Source organism: Alosa sapidissima, chromosome 9, assembly GCF_018492685.1.
Source record: "Alosa sapidissima isolate fAloSap1 chromosome 9, fAloSap1.pri, whole genome shotgun sequence".
In the NCBI taxonomy this organism is placed as follows: domain Eukaryota; kingdom Metazoa; phylum Chordata; class Actinopteri; order Clupeiformes; family Clupeidae; genus Alosa; species Alosa sapidissima.
The window spans coordinates 26,530,772-26,546,238 of record NC_055965.1 but is presented as its reverse complement, the minus strand read 5'-3'; the positions used below and the strand labels follow the sequence as shown (position 1 = coordinate 26,546,238).

The following is a 15,467-nucleotide window of genomic DNA, read 5'->3' as shown; positions in this document are numbered from 1 at the left end:
CAGTTAATGGAGAGGTGTCTTTATTTCACTAAAACCAAGATAAGACTCGACTGAAAAAGACATCAAGACATGTTTGTGTATACTAGTTATATTTAACCCTTTATATACTCATTTATATCAGCCTCATATTCATATAGTTAAAAGCCTTTTTTTTTTAAGTATGCACCCTTGGTAACATTTAACCCATAAACACTGTGAAAATCATAATGTGAGTGATATAAAAGTATGCACCCTTGGTACCATAATACCCATACACCGTGAAAATGATATTGTGAGTGATATAAAAGTGTAAATCCACCTCTGCAAGGCTTACGTAGGCGTCTGCACTTCCCTAAACCTAGATGGGACTTTATTATTGGGAAATATTCTTATTGCAATGTGCCACTGAGCCTACTGCAAATAAAGTTTCTGTTCCTCTTACTTCCTTGGAGAGACTAAAAATGTCTAAAATGTGGTCAATATCTCAAGACTTAATCATGGTGCTCTATGTAAGTCATGCAATGCTGATGTGAAGTGGATGACTCATCCTGATGTGACCCTATGGGTTCTCACATTCCCACAGCATCAGGACTGGATAGGACTTGATAGCATTATGTCATAGCATCAAGACTCCATCTGATTATAACAGTACGTAAACAGCTACATAAAATAGCAGCAGTGGCTCAGGACGTACAGTAGAGTCGTCGTCTAGCAACTGGAAGTTTGCCGGTCCTCCTGACCCTGTTGAAGTGTGCTTGAGCAAGACACTTAACCCCAGTGCTCCCGATGAGCAGGTGGGCGCCTTGCATGGCAGCCTCCGCTATCAGTGTGTTTGTAAATGGGTGAATGTGAGGCATGACAACGTAAAGCGATTTGAGGTGCTCGGAGGAGTCCATTTTAACGCCATATAATGCAGCCCAGATAGATAGATAGATAGATAGATAGATAGATAGATAGATACAGATAGATAGATACTTTATTGATCCCCAAGGGGAAATTCGTGGTACAAGCCTGTGTACCATAGTGCACATTGTAGGTCCAATTGGTTGGTCAATGTACCCAGAATCAAATTAAATAAAGATGTTTTGTTCTAACCGATGCAATTGCTGAGATATGAGCTACAGATTGGTTTGTAGAAGCACTGCAACATTTTGTCATCACTGTGTAAATGATCCATCATGATTTTATATGAAACTAATTGGCCACAAGAGGGCACTACAAATATGCACATTCAATGGTTTTGCTCATATCTCAGCAACTGCATGGGTTAGAACAAATCATCTCATTGGATTCTGACTGTGGGTCTGATTAGCTTCACTACTGTACGGATAGGGTTCTTATCGAAATCACATTTTTGACAAAAACAGCAGAGGCAGCAAGAGAGAAACATGAAAGTAACCTGCTTTACAGAACATATCCAAAGTCCACAATATTAAAAAAAAGAAAAATCCTGAAATAACTGTTTTTACCAAAACAGAGCCAAGCACAGACATAATTTCCTTAGACATCAAACTTTATTTTCCAGTCATCAACTTCAGCCATTAGTCAATTAAATTGGATTGAAAAGAAACATGCATGCTTGAATGCTGCACTTGTCTGCTGGTCAGCCAAACTGCTGTAGCTGGAAAAAAAAGAACACATGAGAGGTCCAACGTGGTTAGAGGTCATATTGAGAGGGTCAAGTGTTGACTGACTGATGCAAGTTATCAGACAGTAAATCATGAATACCTATTCAACACACTCACACACAATCATGCTAGCTGCAAGTATCATCATCATTGTCATCATCCTCACCATCCTCTTCAAATCTGAGTTTATGGTCCGACACTTGCAGTCTCCATGGCTGCAGGGAGGTTAATTGAATCTGTGAGATGCAGAACATAACATAAACCATGTCATTCAAACCAGACTTAAATATTTACGCATGAAATATTACTAAATCTGAAAAGTTTCACGTTTGGCACATGCAAATTTTACAGGACAATGAATGATGTCTGAAGAATTTTTTTTGTGGGTGCCTGTGAACGTATAAAAAGGTATGTGTGTTTACATGTGCATGCATGTGTGCTTATATGTGTGTGTGCTTGTACTCTGTGTGTGTGTGTGTGTGAGAGAGAGAGAGAGAGAATATGTGTCCGTCACTCTGGTTGAGTATGCGCTCTGACTGCCTGACTCTTTGGGTGTTGCGATCAAGCTGCAGGGTTAGTACCCCGGAGACCGGGTTTGAGGCCAGGTGGGGTCACTCCTAGGGCTGGGCGATATGGCTGAAAACTGTATCACGATATAAGTATTTCATATCAGTCGATATCGATAATTATTGATTTTTTATTTTTTATTTTATCTATTTCAGATAAGGACCAGAAGGGGAAAAAAGTTACATTTAAACACTTTTATTTTAAACTTAACCTTCCTCTGATTTGAATCACCTCAGTTATCAATCAAAGCAAACAGGGAAAAGAAATAGCAACACAATCATTAAAAACACTCAAATAAATAATTGTGCACATAAGTCTGAATGAGTGCACTGGTTGAAGCCTGGAAATATTGTAAACAAAGTAATTTGCTAGTTTATCATAGTAAGTCTACTGGTTAGACTGTTCAGTTTCCCCACGTGTGTTTAAGTTTCAAATGAATACTTTTTCTCCTTGGGACAGGCCCGTTTGAGTCTTGGAAAATACTTTTCCATTTGCATCGGGATTGAGTTGATTAGAATTTAGCAGTCAATTTGAATGCAACAGTTTTGAACAAATTCGTGCAGCGTGCTAATGATGCTAACCGGATTTAATAGCAATTCAGTCGTCTTGCACGATTGTGAATGTTTGGATTACATGCGCATGCTGAGGAGGGATGCACCTAGAGAGAGAGAAAGAGAGAGAGAGCGCGCACACGGGCAAGGACTCATTGAGAGTCTGTGTTGAGGTAAGCCTACTTCTATCATCTACTCTGGTAGAGTTGCACATACAAGCTACAATGCAAGATATATTTAGCCTATTTATTTATGGACAACGTAAGGCGGGAGGTGTATGTTGCTTTTAATTATCGAATGTTCTATCGAACACATTTTTTATTGATATTGAGTACATGTCTATTGCGATACATATCGCTATCGTTTTATCGCCCAGCCCTAGTCACTCCTCACTCCCTTTGCTACATGGGTTTTGTGTGAGTGTGTGTGTGTGTGTGTGTGAGAAAGAGAGAGAGATATACAGATCACCTGATGACAAGACAAACAAACAAACAAAAACATTGAAGTTCTGACATAAAACCAAGCAAGAGAAAAAGATTAGCATATCCTTAGTCCTGATAAGGGTCATCTTAGGCCTCAGCAAAGGTTCAGCTGATTTCTTCACAACAGTGGATTTATAACTCTCTCTCTCTCTCTCTCTGTCTCACTTTCTCTCTCTCTCTTTCTTTCTCTCTCTCTATCTCTCTCATACAGTATTTTTGTCACAATATATCCATTTGTTCATAATGTTATTTAATACAATATGTTTATTACATTACAATTACTACACATTGTGCCAATTGCATATGATTTGGATATCATTTTGCACTTGTAATTCAGTGCACACGCTCAGTGTACTGTATGTCTGACCTGTACTAGGTAACAGTTTATGATGATTTAGTCTTTTTTTTATTAAAAAAATGACAGTGAAGAAAACTGAATAATGGTGTGATGACACAATAAACCAGTTACAAATCATGTATATGTTTTATAAATGCATTGTAAGGCACATGAACATGTTTTATAAATGCATTGTAAGGCACATGTATATGTTTTATAAATGCATTGTAAGACACATGAGCATGTTTTATAAATGCATTGTGAGACACATGAACATGTTTTATACATGCATTGTGAGACACATGAACATGTTTTATACATGCATTGTAAGGCACATGAACATGTTTTATACATGCATTGTAAGGCACAAATGCATTGTAAGGCACATGAACATGTTTTATAAATGCATTGTGAGACACATGAACATGTTTTATACATGCATTGTGAGACACATGAACATGTTTTATACATGCATTGTAAGGCACATGAACATGTTTTATACATGCATTGTAAGGCACAAATGCATTGTAAGGCACATGAACATGTTTTATAAATGCATTGTGAAACACATGAACATGTTTTATAAATGCATTGTAAGGCACATGATCATGTTTTATACATGCATTGTAAGGCACATGATCATGTTTTATACATGCATTGTAAGGCACATGAACATGTTTTATACATGCATTGTAAGGCACATGATCATGTTTTATAAATGCATTGTGAGACACATGAACATGTTTTATACATGCATTGTAAGGCACATGATCATGTTTTATACATGCATTGTAAGGCACAAATGCATTGTAAGGCACATGAACATGTTTTATAAATGCATTGTAAGGCACATGTATATGTTTTATAAATGCATTGTAAGACACATGAGCATGTTTTATAAATGCATTGTGAGACACATGAACATGTTTTATACATGCATTGTGAGACACATGAACATGTTTTATACATGCATTGTAAGGCACATGAACATGTTTTATACATGCATTGTAAGGCACAAATGCATTGTAAGGCACATGAACATGTTTTATAAATGCATTGTGAGACACATGAACATGTTTTATACATGCATTGTGAGACACATGAACATGTTTTATACATGCATTGTAAGGCACATGAACATGTTTTATACATGCATTGTAAGGCACAAATGCATTGTAAGGCACATGAACATGTTTTATACATGCATTGTAAGGCACAAATGCATTGTAAGGCACATGAACATGTTTTATAAATGCATTGTGAAACACATGAACATGTTTTATAAATGCATTGCATACAGTGCTTGAAGTGGAGTAAAAAGGTGCCCGTACTCATCATTCACACGTATCATAAGGACCCATCAGCGAATGTATCGACATCAAATAAGCTATTATATTCTTAATTTTTACAGTGAATAAAACATAGATATATTGGTGATGAATGACAGTGTGCTTACTGCTTAGGCCTATTTACAGACCTGCAAACTGAGAAGAACTGAAAAAGGTTACATATTTGCAAAGTAAACCCCTGTGTCTGGAGGCATCCGCCAGAAGATAACATATTTTGCGCTTTGCATTATAATAAACACATGCAATCAAAAGTAAATTTGATGAAGAATGTCAAATGTAAGATGTGTTGATCACTCATTGATTGAAAGTGAGCACAGAGAGAGTGTTGAAGATACATGATTCAAACCATATGAAAGATGCCACTACAGTAGGTAAGTTGCCATAACTCTAGGGGGCTCCATTAGCATACCAATGTATGTCCAGGACATCATCAGGCAGAAGTGATATTGCATCAGTTAACTCTGTAGGGGGCGCCATTAGCATACCAATGTATGTCCAGGACATCATCAGGCAGAAGTGATATTGCATCAGTTAACTCAGTAGGGGGCGCCATTAGCATACCAATGTATGTCCAGGACATCGTCAGGCAGAAGTGATATTGCATCAGTTAACTGTTCACCAGAAACATTACATTACATTACATTACATTACATTTGGTTGACGCTTTTTTAGCCAAAGCGACTTACAACATGGTAAACAGTTTAAGTTTTAAAGCAATTCTCAACAATTTTAGGACAATTTAAAAAACGGTAGAGTACAGTAAGAATAAGTGCATCAGTGAGTGCTGTTTTTAACAGTTACGTGTCAGTTTAAGACGGCTGGTGAGTGCTAGGATCAGCAAGACTTGTTGTAAGTGGTGCTATGAGAGGAGATGTTCTCTAAAGAGCTGGGTCTTGAGTTTTTTTGAAAATGGAGAGGGATGTCCCTGCCCTTGTAGGAACTGGCAGTGTGTTCCACCAACGAGGAACAACAGATGAGAAATGTTTGGATTGGCCTGAGCGTACCAGTGGTAGAGCTAGCCGTCGTTCGTCTGAGGAGCGCAGCGGTCTGGTGGTAGCGTATGTCTGTATGAGGGCATTCAAGTAGGTGGGAGCAGAACCGGAGACTACTTTGTAGGCAAGGGTTAAGGCCTTGAATTTGATGCGGGCTGCCATAGGTAGCCAGTGAAGCTGGATGAGCAGCGGGGTAACATGTGCCCTTTTGGGTTGGTTGTAGACCAGGCGCGCCGCCGCGTTCTGGATCATCTGAAGGGGTTTCACTGCGCAGGCTGGGAGACCTGTCAGGAGGGCGTTGCAGTAGTTGAGTCGTGAGATGCCATCTTGAGTCAAGTAAGTCCTGATTTTCCGTATGTTGCAAAACGGCATGACCAGGCGACTGAGGCAACATGATCTGAGAAGTAGCGGTGTGAATTTCCATTTGTTGGAGATTAGCAGGCCTGTCCCACCTCCTCGTCCAAATGGGTGAGGGGTGTGGGATAGTGTAAGGTTAGTGGAGAGTGCAGCCGGAGTGGCAGTGTTCTCTGGTTTGATCCAAGTCTCAGTGAGAGCAAGGAGTTCCAACGAAAGGTGGTTGGCATAGCCAGCTATGAAGTCCGTTGACTTGTTGTTGTTGACTGCAGATTGGCAGTTCCACAAGCCCATGGAGAAGGAGATTTTCTGTAGGTGAGGACCGTTTAAGTTGCTGGAGGTTAAGCAGATTTCTGCTCCTTTTGGCATGATGCCGTTTTCTGTGATGGCCGGTGATAACAGATATGGTGGAATGGCACATTTTTTGCCTTTGTCGGCGCCTGTGCTCGGTGAACTTGCACAGGTAAACTTGCTCGTCTTGACCGCGTCCGTCTTACACGAGGACGGCTGAAACGAGGGCTGACGCTTCTGCTGACGCTTCAGCAACAGCCTCTATTGTTATGCTGACAGGAATTGCATGCAGCTGTCCTCGTGTCACGCTAATGATGAATCAGCGTAGACTGCCCTCTGACGTTAGCACAGCTTAGATTGTTCAAAAGGGTGTTAATTACTGTCAACTGAAAGTCCGCTCGCTCACACCGACTGAAACTCTCAGTTTCAAGTAGCCTCCTCCCTCAGCTGTTCCCAAACGCCCAGAGTCCAATTCTAAACATTTGGAGAGGATTGGCCAGTAGTAGCCTATGTGTTCTTCCTTTCTCTCTCCCAACGCACTGCAGTTGTGGCATGGCATTTATGGAAGGGTTGCTATGGTTACAGTGACATCTGGATGGATGATGTTTTGGTGACATACAGACAGGCAAAAAATACAACGCTAATTCTACTACTAATTTACAACTGCCTGTAGGTTAAATGGCAGCTTTGCTCATGATGCTGAAGTTTGACCAGAGATAGACATGTCATTCTGTGCAGATACATTTTTGGCTCTTGTCAAATGGGATGATTTATGATTCAGTTGGAGTTGGTTCAGATAGATTTGGTATCGTTGGAGTTGTTATCTTCAGAGGTCAATGGATACGCAGTTCCTAATCAGCAGATTTGGCGTCAGATGGATTTGGTTCATTTGGAGTCAGTTCAGAAGATTTTGATACTGGTGGACTTGGTTGAAATGGATTTGACTCCGGCGGATTCGTTTCAGAGGGAGTCGGTTGAGAAGGATCTGGCTCATTTGCAGTTGGTTGAAATGAATTGGTTTCAGTGGGAGTCGGCTCAGGTGGATCTGATTCTAAAGGACTCGTGTGGTATTCCAGATCGTTGGCCATCAGAGGGGATTCCCAGAGCGCATCCATGGACACAAGATAGGGAGGCACATCTACGAGGCAAACCAGACATTTTCAATATAATCTGTGTGACAGCTCATTAGATTACATTAGATTCACAGTGTGTGTGTGTGTGTGTGTGTGTGTGTGTGTGTGTGTGTGTTTGCACAAATGTTCTGTGATGTTCTGGATAATGCCACAAACACCATCTGTGCATGCATGTGTGAGTGTGTGTGCGTGTGTGAGGTGTGGTGTGTGAGGTGTGTGTGTGTGTGTGTGTGTGTGTCTTTGTATATGTCTAAATACCTGCTGCTTTGGCCCTCTTTGAACGAGTGATGACAAGTAGAAGTAATGATGACAGGATAACCAGGACAAACAACGCCGCAATTCCATAGATTACTGCGGAAGACACATAAAGAACATGGGAGCATGAGAACAAGGAGCCTGTGTGTGTGTGTGTGTGTGTGTGTGTATGTGTGTGAGTGTGTGTGTGTGTGTGTGTGTGTGAGTGTGTGTGTGTGTGTGTGTGAAAGAGAGAGAGAGATTATTTACTTATACGCCACAGGCCCGAGGAACTCTCTATGATGGGGACAGGAGTGGAGAACCAAACCTGGTCTGGCATGAATGAACTTCGTACTTAGAAATGTCATGGATGGAGAGAGAGAGAGAGATAGAGAGAGACTGATCAACTCATTTCAATGATATGGAACATGTGAAAATTTCTGTCAAATCCTTTGCTGTGATTATGCATTAGTTGTTTTATTTTTTGGTAATAGGATGTTTAACACTCAGAGATGGTTTGGTTACACTTTACTTGACATTTTTGACATAAGAGTGACATGACACTATCATGAACGTGTCATAGACAAGACATAAAAGTTTATGACATAACGCTTATGTTATTAAGAGACATTCGTTTTTGACATAACAAGTTAGGGTCAGGGTTAGAGTTAGGGTTAGGGTTCATGTGTCATGACAGTGTCATGTCACTCTTATGTCGATACTGTCAAGTGAAGTGTTACCGATGGTTTTCTCTTTTACCTCTGTCATGTGGTAGCTGAGGTGGTGGAGATGACCTTCCTATCAATTTAAATTTACAGAAAATAAATGGTGGTCTCAGTGGTATCTAGTGGTGTGTATCAGTATATAAACTTGTGTTTGTAGTTACTTCTGGTCTCAGTGGTATGGGCCAGTATATAAACTTGTGTGTGTACTGTAGTTACCTGTGGTCTCAGAGGTATTTAGTGTGTGTGTATCAGTATATAAACTTGTGTTTGTAGTTACTTCTGATCTCAGTGGTATCAAGTGGTGTGTATCAGTATATAAACTTGTGTTTGTACTGTAGTTACCTGTGGTCTCAGAGGTATCTAGTGGTGTGGACCAGTATATAAACTTGTGTTTGTACTGTAGTTACCTGTGGTCTCAGAGGTATTTAGTGTGTGTGTACTTGTGTTTGTAGTTACCTGTGGTCTCAGTGGTATCTAGTGGTGTTGTTGGCTGTGGGGTTATTACAGATGTGGGCCGTGTATCTGGATGGTTATGAGAAAAAAAATAACACAAAATCAAGGGTGAAAATGTAAAGTTGATTATTCAGGAATACAACTATTCTGTGTCAGATGGGGATAACATTATTAAATGTACAGCTTCATACCAGTAACATTAGTGATAATTATTAATACTGGATGTCTGCTGTTCTTGCAGTGTCTTTCCAAAATCCACTACATTTCCCAGTGAAATCGTATCATGTAAAACAGTTGTGGGTATGATAATTTGGCTTGATTTCGTACCTTCAGCCTCAATGGCAGATGGATTTGTACTTGTGGTGAGGAGTTTTACTGGGTTTGTCGTGAGCCCTGTGAACGAGCAAGAAGAACATGGTCTCAGTGGTATCTAGTGGTGTGTATCAGTATATAAACTTGTGTTTGTACTGTAGTTACCTCTGGTCCCAGTGGTATGTAGTGGTGTGGTTGGCTGTGGGGTTATTACAGATGTGGGCCGTGTATCTGGATGGTTATGAGAAAAAAAATAACACAAAATCAAGGGTGAAAATGTAGAGTTGATTATTCAGGAATAAAACTATTCTGTATCAGATCAATTGTATTGTATTATCAATTGTACAGCCTCATACCAGTAACCTCTAACCTCTGTAAGACTGAACAACACAAAAAATCCCACTTTTAACATAAAACATACTGGTATGCTACGTTTGTTGCACGGTAGAACAATTTCAATGAGATGGTATAAACATACATTATACTGTACATACTTTACATACATACTGCACATGATTACATACAGTACGTGCATACATTACATACATGAATACATACATACATACATACATGCATACATACATACATACATAAATGCATACATACTAGTGCTGTCAGTTAAACGCGTTATTAACGGCGTTAATGGAAACCTATTTTAACGCCGTCAATTTTTTTATCGCGAGATTAACGTTCATTTTGGTGTAACAAAATTCGTAGTTTTTTCACATGCTGTTGCAACAACTAGTAACGTTAGAACAACTACAACACCACATCGATCTAGCCAGACCGGAAACTAAACAATACGCACTGACGAATGGAATGGAACAGAACGTTGTATGTGCTGCATGCACGCCCCCTTTTAGGGGGAAGATGACTGATATCATGGAAATCTATGCTGCATCAAAGTGGAGAGCGAAACGTGCTTATAGTAAACTTACTAAATCTTGAAACAAACATGAATAAAAGGCACAAAATAAGGTTGGTGTAAGAGTTATCTGTGTGTTTATGGGATTAATGTGACCATGTTCATCTTTTGAAATTTGATTTGAAATAATCAAATAGACCTATGTCTTCAGTTCAGTTAATAAAGTAACTTGCTTTGCTTTCATTTGAATCCCAATCAAGATAAACAATAATTGCTTTATTGTTAATATGGACTCCTGGAAAGTTCAGAAATGCAAAATAATAGAATTTTAATCATATGATAAAATATGTGATTAATCGTGATTAACTATAGGAATTCAGCGATTAATCGTGATTAAAAATTTTAATCGTTTGACAGCACTAATACATACATACATGAATACATACATACATACTTCACATGCATACACACAGTACATACATACATATATACATACATACATACTACATACATACATACATACTGTACATACTGTATTATTTTATATATTTATTGTTGGGATAAGGTGTTTATTTCGTAACTGAGCTCTTACCAGACACGGTGAGCTGGACTCTCTGGATGAGGGCCTTGTATCCGTCCTCTCCTCCGTCCTCTCCTCCATGCTCCCAGCCCGTCTCCACAGCACACCAGTAGTTCCCGCGATCCAGCGTTCCGAGCGCTCCCAGCACGGCGGTGAAGACCCGCGCCTTCCGGTCGTCGTACACGGAGATCCGCCCCCCCCGGACCCAGGTGCGGTCCTCGCGCGCCGACACCCGGGAGTCGCAGCCCTGGTTCCGGAAGGCTTTGCACAGGTACTTGGCGGCATGCAGGTGGGCGTCCAGGTATCGGCAGGTGACGTTCACGGTGTCCCCCGTGTACGCCGTCTTCATCAGGGTCCTCCCGCAGGTGAAGAGGTCTACCCAGAGGAAAGTGCAAAATAAAACCTCCAATTTGTCCAGCCAAAACTCACAAAACAGGCAACTCAACACAACACAGCACCCCATCCCTCCCAATATTGAACACATCCCATAAATATAAACATTTACATAAAAATAAACATAACCATCACCTTTTGGTTTGGGGCCACCACAAAACAGGACAAACGCAGATTACAACGCACAATTAATTGAAAACATAATTAACAACATTACATAATTACAAACATAATTAACAACATTAAACAGCTGAAAAAATAATTGGTGCCCCACTGCCCTCCCTCCAGGACTTATACACTGGTAGGACCAGGAAGTGGGCAGAGAACATCACCAAAGACTCCACACACCCTGCACACACCCTCTTTAACCTCCTCCCCTCTGGCAGGCGCTACAGATCCCTGCGCACAAATACAACCAGACACAAGAACAGCTTCTTTCCCTCTGCCATCACTGTACTAAACTGCAGTTAAGTGGGGTCATCCCCTCTTTGGCCATTCACCCACTTATCCCTCACACAGGGGCGGACCTGCCATTAGGCATGGTCCTCGGCCACCAGGGGGCCTCGTCATTCCCCTATCGTATTTCGTTTTTTTTTTTTTTAAATAAATGATCACCGCATCCAAACAATATATTCTAATCCATAATAAAGATTGAAAAAATATTTTGCCTCATGATTGCTCATAAACTCATCATAAAATCAAATGACTGCAGGTCCGCTTCCTGTCACCATAGCAGCAACTAGCTATCTGAACGAGGTCTTGGTGAGGTGTGGAGTTGAGCGATTGACAGCAGCCATGAAACGTTTCCAGAGTGGAAGTGATAAAAGAAAAAGGGAGGAGGAAGAATTTAGAAAGAAATTGCCTAAATTAACCAACTTCTTCCAGTCGAAGAATTCTTCCACGGAAGAAAGTAATTTGGATAGCTCTTGCACTACATAGCCTATTCTTCTACTGATGATGATGATGATTATGATGTTGATCTAAGTGAAACAGTCGTGAGGGACAAGATCACTGTCAATGCCGAAGTCCGCACTGGTGCTGTTGGTGCTGCTACGGACACCATTTCAGTAGCAGAAGCTTTGGGTGCAAACGAAACCAGTACGTGAGTAGGCCTAACACGATACACTACAGTTATCAGTGACGACCCTGCATTATGGCAAGACACCGTAAGAGATGCAGAGCGAGTTGAAATCGTTAAAAAAGGTATATTCACAAAAAGTATATTCACACACAGAGACCCCAAACCCCTAGCCTTCTCTCTCTCTCTCTCTCACTCACACACACACACACACACAGACACACACACCATTCATAACTGTAATACTTTCAAAGGTTTTTACTAATGTTTTTTGATTGTCATCTATGGCAATAAATATTTGTTGTATTTGAGTATGCCTCAGCGTCCCATTATTACAGAAAAAAAGTGTGTTTTAGTTTTAGGGTTCTGTTGTGTGTGTGTGGGGGGGCTCGGAGGGGCCTCGGAATCTTTTGCCTTGGGCCTCAAAGTGTCCAGGTCCGCCCCTGCCCTCACACATTACATTACTATCATCCCAATATGCATCTTGCACACATTACATGCATACATTTGCAATATTACTTCTGCACTTTATATCCACTCCACTCCATGTGTACTTGGCTTGATACTATGGCTTATTTGTATATTGTATTTTGTATATTATGTTAATAGGTTGATATGTGCCTACATGTATATATTGTACAGTATGTGTCTTTTTACTAATGGCTATTGAATGTTTTACCACTACATGTCTATTTGTACTAGTACATGTACTCTCAACATGTGCCTTCCAACTAAAAGTATTATCCTGGTGAATTCATAGGTACTTGTATGAGCAGATAATGTGTGATTCATGTCTGACCACAGTGGAGTGTGGCACCCTACTAAAGAACTAGCGTCCAGAACCATCTCGTAAGTCTGAGAGACATTTAAGATGAATGGGTCACGTCGCATCACGACACAAAGTTTCCTATTTCTGAGAAATACATCTTTATGCAGTAGGCTAAGGATAGCAATGTCATCTGAAAATATAAAAAACAAAGTTCCCAGGGTGACTGTTTGAGCATTAATTTGTGTACCGTGTGATAGTGTCGGCGATTTTTAGAGTCAATTGATTACTATTAAGGTCATAAATAATGGCAACCCTGATTCCAAAAACATTTCCAAAACATTTACAGCAAAGGCCTTTAGAGTGCAGACCTGATATTTTGTTTGGATATTTGCTAACTCCATGCCTATAAAATCCATGGCAAAATAATGGCATAAGTCATTTTTTTTTTTTTAAGTTTTTCAGAAAACACAAAAAAGTTAACCAAAAATTGAAAAATGATGATTTAGGGGAAAAAAAAAAAGAAAATTGTCAGAAAAATGACTTAAGACATTATTTTTAGAAGGTGATGATATTAGAGATGCAATATTTCAAACCATGTTCGGTTATGACCCCGATTGGTGTGCTTACAGTGCACTCCCTAAAAAAGGAACAACAGGTTTCACTAAATATAATGAAATGACAAGTAAGAATTTTCTCTTTTAAATGTAGTGGAGTTAAAGCATAAAGTCCCTCCACATAGAAACATACAGATACAAAGTTACTTTAATAAGTAGCATTAATAAGTTACAGAAATGAATTACATTTACTTTGTTACTGTCCACCACTGCAAAATAGTAGTGGGCTGCTCTGATTCAATAATCTGAAACATCAACTACACCATTCATCTGAACCTAAAAAATACAGCCATAGTCTTTACTGGTTCATTTGGTCATAATGGCTTGTAACACATAAAGAAGCATCTACAGTAATCGACATATTACGAAAGTTTAGAAGTTTATTTTCGAGTGGGACACTATAGAAAAGCCGTGACGGGTCATTTTAAAATGGTGAAATTTAGAGTTTATGACCGACTTATTGGAATTTAGTAGTTTTGACATTCTTGGCAGTTTTAGTGGAAAATAAAGGAAAATAAACCAAAATTAGCAGTCAAACTAAACTAACAGAGACAGAAATATTAAGCACTGGTCCCCACCTTCACTGAGACAGGCAGTAATAATATTTCTTGCTGACTCCATGCTCATTCACTTCCTCATTTTCCCTAATGCTGACGCACACATCTGCAGATGGATTTCCCAATCCGAATCTTGTGGCTTGTGATTGATTACGAGGAACATAAAGGGACAACCAATCAGTGGTGATCTGTCATAAATGGACAACCAATCAGTGGTGATCTGAGGAAGGCTACTGGGGTTCAGACAGAAGCAGTCCTACCACATATATGCTGCGACCATAATAATAATAATACTAATAAAAATACATGGTTTTATATAGCGCCTTTCTAGAAAACTCAAGGTCGCTTTACAAGAAGGGGTGGTAAGTGTGTGTGTGTGTGTGTGTGTGTGTGTGTGTGTATCTATCTGTGTGTGTGTGTGTGTGTGTGTGTGTGTGTGTGTGTGTGTGTGTGTCTGTCTGTGTGTGTGTGTGTGTGTGTGTGTGTGTGTGTGTGTGTGTGTGTGTATGCAAGTGCACTGGGTGGGATTGTGAGGGGAATTAGAGGCCAGAGGCCTGAGTGAAGATCTAATCCAGATCCTTTTCAGCCAGGTAGATAAACCAAAGATCAGGTGTGGGTAAGAGACATAAAGGTATTACACTCTTTAAACTAATGTGTTGTTTTTAACAGATCTCTGTGTCCAGATAGGGACAATACAATTTGTGTTGTTTCCTTTTTTATGTGTTGCTTGCGTTGTTTTTTTTTAACACATCTTTGTGTCCACATTCGTTTTAAGAGTCTAGCTAGTATACCTGTAGACTTAACACAGTGATTTCAACATTTGAAACATCTACCTTGCTGAATAATTACTCTAATTAGAATCCTGCAGACTGTGTTTAATAGAAAGAAAAGGATTTTTATTTTTATTTTAAAATGGTCTCACCATCCTTGACCTCCAGGTTGACCTCTGACTGCACCGGAGCCTCCTCTCCTCGCACGCTCACCCCACACTGGTACCTTCCCGTGTCCGTCACCGCCAGCCCAGAGATGCTCACGACGAAGTAATGCGTCCCGTCGTCGAGCAACGAGTACCGGCCCTTGGTGAACCACTTGTTCTTCGTGCTGGTGCGTATCAGCTCGGTGCAGTCGCCCTGCTCTCCCCGGCAGAAGTACTTGGGCCGGCTGCCGTACCTGGACTCGTACTCGCACCTGATGCTCACGATGCCTCCGCAGTAGCCCACTGCG

At 40.3% G+C, this 15,467-nt stretch overlaps 1 protein-coding gene across 4 annotated transcripts in view; it reads right to left on the bottom strand.

Moving 5' to 3' along the window:
• Positions 1 to 6,215: 6,215 nt before the first annotated feature.
• LOC121719478 (mucin-2-like) overlaps positions 6,216 to 15,467 on the bottom strand; it is a 10,907-nt gene continuing 1,655 nt past the window's right edge. Inside the window, exons 2-10 of one of the 4 annotated variants that reach the window (XM_042105164.1) lie at positions 15,166 to 15,467; positions 10,845 to 11,207; positions 9,553 to 9,618; positions 9,403 to 9,468; positions 9,079 to 9,144; positions 8,657 to 8,695; positions 8,168 to 8,251; positions 7,922 to 8,014; positions 6,216 to 7,668 (exon numbers count right to left, since the gene is read on the bottom strand). The exon at positions 15,166 to 15,467 is cut by the window's right edge and continues 19 nt beyond it. In XM_042105164.1, coding sequence (XP_041961098.1) covers positions 7,382 to 7,668; positions 7,922 to 8,014; positions 8,168 to 8,251; positions 8,657 to 8,695; positions 9,079 to 9,144; positions 9,403 to 9,468; positions 9,553 to 9,618; positions 10,845 to 11,207; positions 15,166 to 15,467 — 1,366 coding nt within the window. In that variant the 3' untranslated portion in view covers positions 6,216 to 7,381. The remainder of the gene's footprint in view (positions 7,669 to 7,921; positions 8,015 to 8,167; positions 8,252 to 8,656; positions 8,696 to 9,078; positions 9,145 to 9,402; positions 9,469 to 9,552; positions 9,619 to 10,844; positions 11,208 to 15,165) is intronic. The other 3 variants (XM_042105165.1, XM_042105166.1, XM_042105167.1) reach the window with 3 other exon arrangements.